This window comes from Saccopteryx bilineata, chromosome 1 (genome assembly GCF_036850765.1).
Source record: "Saccopteryx bilineata isolate mSacBil1 chromosome 1, mSacBil1_pri_phased_curated, whole genome shotgun sequence".
Taxonomy (NCBI): Eukaryota; Metazoa; Chordata; class Mammalia; order Chiroptera; family Emballonuridae; genus Saccopteryx; species Saccopteryx bilineata.
In genome coordinates, this window is record NC_089490.1 from 5,803,808 (window position 1) to 5,808,459 (window position 4,652).

The 4,652-nt window shown below is 57.1% G+C and overlaps 1 protein-coding gene across 4 annotated transcripts; it reads left to right on the forward strand.

Moving 5' to 3' along the window:
• Positions 1-230: 230 nt before the first annotated feature.
• Positions 231-3,789, forward strand: LOC136325890 (patr class I histocompatibility antigen, A-126 alpha chain-like). 4 transcript variants are annotated; one of them, XM_066261449.1, is made up of 8 exons: positions 231-605; positions 791-1,075; positions 1,264-1,539; positions 2,106-2,408; positions 2,578-2,691; positions 3,108-3,158; positions 3,294-3,341; positions 3,465-3,789. In XM_066261449.1, the coding sequence occupies exons 1-8, from the start codon at positions 404-406 to the stop codon at positions 3,467-3,469; spliced, it is 1,284 nt and encodes a 427-aa protein (XP_066117546.1). In that variant the 5' UTR covers positions 231-403; the 3' UTR covers positions 3,470-3,789. The 4 variants fall into 4 exon arrangements, with proteins under 4 accessions (XP_066117546.1, XP_066118431.1, XP_066119311.1 ...); XM_066262334.1 differs by having other exon boundaries at positions 232-605; positions 3,126-3,158; XM_066263214.1 differs by having other exon boundaries at positions 233-605; positions 2,133-2,408.
• Positions 3,790-4,652: the final 863 nt, after the last annotated feature.

The following is a 4,652-nucleotide window of genomic DNA, read 5'->3' on the forward strand; positions in this document are numbered from 1 at the left end:
TACCTCCATTCCCAGGGCGAGCTCACTCTCTGACATCAAAGTCCCTGGGGTGAATTTTCTGCTAGAAGAATCCAGGGGGACAGATAAGGGGTGGGAGGCAGGGAGTCCATTCCAGGGGGAGGGATTCCGGGGAGAGAAGAGGAGGAAGGGGCGGGTCCAGTCTGGGGGTCTCCCTGGTGTCCTCACACAGCCCCTGGGCCAGGACTAGGGAGACAGGGTGACAAAGAGCTCTCCGTCAGGAGGAGGGGTCAGGACACAGTCCCGGGTCCCCAGGCCTGGCTCTCAGGGTCTCAGTCCGAGGGCGGAGTCTGGGCGGGGAAGGTCAGTGTTGGGGAGTCCCCATCTCCCCGGGTTTCACTTCTGCTTCTGACAACCTGTGTCGGGTCCTCCTTCCTGGATACTCATGATGAGTCCACAGATGTCACTCCCATTGGGTGACCGGTTTCTAGAGAAGCCAATCAGCCTCCCCGTCGTTTCCGGTTATAAGGTCTCCGCGGACCCGCCCGACACAGATTGTCCCCAGATCCTGAGAATTCACGTCATGGGGTCCCCAACTCTCCTCCTGCTGCTCTCGGGGTCCCTGGTCCTGACCCCGACCTGGGCGGGTGAGTGCGGGTCGGGAGGGATCGGCCTCTGCGGGGAGGAGCGAGGGGACCCGGCGGGGGCGCAGGACCCCGGGGAGCTCGTGTCCTCCGCCCCGTCCTGACCCCTGCTCTGTCCCGGCGCCTTTACAGTTTCCCGGGACCCACGCGGGTAAGGGTCGCGAATCTCAGAACCTCCCCGTCCCCAGGTCCCCACTCCCTGAGATATTTCTACACCGCCGTGTCCCGGCCCGGCCGCGGGGAGTCCCGCTTCTTCATCGTCGGCTACGTGGACGACACGCAGTTCGTGCGGTTCGACAGCGACGCCGTGAGCCCGAGGATGGAGCCGCGGGCGCCGTGGATGGAGCAGCCGTGGGTGGAGCAGGAGGACCCGCAGTATTGGGACCGCGAGACGCAGATCTCCAAGGTCACCGCACAGCATTTCCGAGTGGCCCTGAACACCCTGCGCGGCTACTACAACCAGAGCGAGGACGGTGAGCCACGCGGGCGGGTCCCGGTCACGACCCCATCCCCACGGACGGGCCGGGGTCGCCCGAGTGTCCGGGTCCGAGCTCCACCCGAGACCGCGGGAACTCCCACCCCACCCGGGAGGAGCCCGCGGGACTTTGACCCGGTTTCGTTTTCGGTTTCGGTTTAATCCCCGCGGTCGGGGCGGGGTCAGGGTCTCACACCCTCCAGTTGATGCACAGCTGCGAAATGGACCGGGACGGGCGCCTCCTCCGCGGGTACAGTCAGTTCGCCTACGACGGTACCGACTACCTCGCCCTGAACGAGGACCTGCGCTCCTGGACCGCGGCCGACGCGGCGGCTCAGATCACCCGGCGCAAGTGGGAGGAGGCCGGTGAGGCGGAGCACGACAAGATCTACCTGGAGGGCAGGTGTATGGATTACCTCCGCCTCTACCTGGAAAAGGGGAAGGAGACGCTGCAGCGCGCAGGTACCAGGGCCGCGGGGCTCCCTCCTCTCCCCTCGGGCTGCGGCTCCTACACGGAGACAGGAAATGGACCGGGGTCAGAACACCCTCCTTTGGGTCTGGACATTGCGTCCCCTGGGTTTTCAGATCCGGGACCAGAGAGCGACTCCCCCTTCTCTCAGGGACAATTAGGTGCAGTCTCTCCGGGATGGAGGGGAGACCAACCCTGAACTAACCCATCAGCGGTTCCCCTTGACCCTGGCAGTGACCCCGGGACCCACGGGGACTTTCTCCCTCAGGCCTTGTTCTCTGTCCCCCACCCAGTGTGTCTGAGGTCTGACCCGGCTTTTCTGGGTCACTTGTCCTCCACCCAGGTCAGGACTAGAAATCCCTTTTCTCCTCTCAGAGACCTGCCTGCTACCCTGAGCTGTGTCCCTCGGAATCTAGAACTTTCCAAAGACTAGATCATCCCAGGTGCCTCTGTCCAGCTGGTGTCTGGGTTTTCTGCTCCCGCCCCCACCCCAGCTGTCCTGTCACCTCTCACGATGGTCACAGGAGTGCTGCTGGAGTGGCTCATAAAGGATGAAAAGTTCTGCATTTCTCACCCCTCTCCTCAGACCCCCCAAAGGCACACGTGACCCACCACCCCATCTCTGACCGTGAGGTCACCCTGAGGTGCTGGGCCCTGGGCTTCTACCCTGCGGACATCACCCTGACCTGGCAGCGTGACGGGCAGGACCTGACCCAGGACATGGAGTTTGTGGAGACCAGGCCTGCGGGGGACGGGAGCTTCCAGAAGTGGGCGGCTGTGGCGGTGCCCCCTGGAGAGGAGCAGAGCTACACGTGCCATGTGCAGCACGAGGGGCTGCCCAAGCCCCTGACCCTGAGATGGGGTGAGGAGGGGACGTGGGCACAGAGCCTCTTCTCAGGGAGCAGGGGCCTCTGGAGGACTTCAGCAGGGTCAGGGCTGTGGCCTTGGGATCAGGGCCCTCACCTTCCCTTCCCTTCCCTTCCCTTCCCTTCCCTTCCCTTCCCTTCCCTTCCCTTCCCTTCCCTTCCCAGAGCCTCCTCAGGCCACCATCTCCACTGTGGTCATTATTGCTGTCCTGGTCCTCCTTGGAGCTGTGGTCACTGGAGCTGTGGTGGGAGCTGTGATGTGGAGGAGGAGGCGCTCAGGTAGGGAAGGGTGGGGTCTGAGTTTCTTGTCCCACAGGGGGTTTCAAGCCCAGGAAGAAGTGTGTCCACTTCATTAATGGGAAGTACTGTCCCCACACATGTGCTTGACCAGTCTGGGGCTGTTTGCTAACACTGACTCTTTAGTGAGGCACGTGTGAAAATGAGGGACAGATTTATCACCTTGATGAATCTAGTGATGGGGACCTGGTCCCCCATAGTCACAGGTCAGAGGGGAGGGTCCTGCTGAGGACAGACCTTCAGAAGGATGGGTGGTTCAGTCCCCACACATGTACTTTCCTCAGGTTTCCTGGTCCTGCCCTGGGTCTGTAGTCACAGTTCTGGAAACTTCTCTGGGGCCCAGGACTAGGGGTTCCTTTAGGACCTCATGGCCCTGCCTCCTCCCTGATCTCTCACAGGATATTTTCTTCCTGCAGGTGGGAAAGGAGGGAGCTACGCTCAGGCTGCCAGTGAGTATGGAGGGGGTGACCCCTGAGACCCTGTGACAGTGCAGACGGGAACCATGAGGGACCCCACCACCCATAGTTCCTCCTTTAGTCTCCTGTCCTGGGGGCCTGACCATGTCCTGTTGTGTTCTACCCCAGACAGTGACAGTGCCCAGGGCTCTGATGTGTCTCTCACGGCTTCTAAAGGTGAGACCCTGATGGGAGGGGTTGGGACAGAGGGGACAGGATATTTTGAGCACATGGTGAGCTATTGAGAATGTCAGCAGTTACAGCCACTGACCTGAATTTGTTTGTGATTATTTTCTACAGCATGAGACAACTGCCTTGTGGGGGACTGAGTGACGGAAGATGCTTCACATACACTCACACACACACACACACACACCCGCCAACCCTGTTTGTGACTTCAGGAACCTCTCACTTCTCTCTCTGCAAAGGGCATCTGAACATGTCTGCATTCCTATCAGCATAGTGTGAGGAGGTGGGAGGCTGGCCCACCCCTGCCCCCACATCCCCTCCCCACACTTCCCTGTCCAGCAGAGGGGGGCTGGGCCTCCCCATCCCTGTCTGTACTTCGTGGAGCACTGAGCTGCAGCTTTTTACTCCTTTATTGAAATAAAACTGTGGGTGTGAATTTGTATTTTCAGTTCTTGAGTTGATGGGTTAGAGGAGAAGACCCTAAAGTGTGAGAGGAAATAAATGGGAGCACTGAGAATTTTCCAGAACCTGTGTGTCTGCTGTGCTGAGTCTGTTTCAGGGACAGGAGAGGCTGTGAGGACCTAGTGTTGCCAGGGTCCAGCCCCGGGGGGAATCCAGGGGTCCCACAGGAAGAGAGGCGTCGGCGCGAATCGAGTGAGAGAGCCGAATTCTTTTTTCTCTTTAGCATTTACTGCCAAGCATCTCTCCCAAATGCTGGTCTAGCTTTATTTTTATTTTTTTTTAAATTTTTAAATTTTTAATTTTTAATTTATTCATTTTAGAGAGGAGAGGGAAAGACAGAGAGAGAGAGAGAAAGATAGAGAGGAGAGACAGAGAGAAAGAAGGGGGGAGGAGCTGGAAGCATCAACTCCCACATGTGCCTTGACCAGGCAAGCCCAGGGTTTCTAACTGGTGACCTCAGCATTTCCAGGTCGACGCTTTATCCACTGTGCCACCAAAGGTCAGGCCTAGCTTTATTTTTATACACACACACTAAGTTACAATCACATGGTATTCAGAATACATTGATTAATCATTGTTTTTGTATCACTATGGTTACATATTTCTAGGTAACAGTTAATGCATTTCTATAGCTATAAATCAGATGATAAGTCGTTCTAAGTACAGTTATACAATAACTTGAACAGCAATAACAATATTGGTACAAACTTCTAAAAGGTCAGTACTGATTAATAACTCTACCTTGCCTAATGTCCTATTGTCTACTCAAATTTTATTTATCTACTATATCCATATACTAGTTAAGTTCTAACTTTATTTTTCTCAGCATGTTCCACC

What these genes read in the sequence shown, in the direction of transcription:
- LOC136325890 (XM_066261449.1), top strand. Translation starts at nt 404, where the DNA reads ATGATGAGTCCACAGATGTCACTCCCATTGGGTGACCGGTTTCTAGAG. An exon ending in GGAGACGCTGCAGCGCGCAG is followed by an intron (nt 1,540 to 2,105) that starts GTACCAGGGCCG and finishes AAGGATGAAAAG; the next exon opens with TTCTGCATTTCTCACCCCTC. An exon ending in GCCCCTGACCCTGAGATGGG is followed by an intron (nt 2,409 to 2,577) that starts GTGAGGAGGGGA and finishes TTCCCTTCCCAG; the next exon opens with AGCCTCCTCAGGCCACCATC.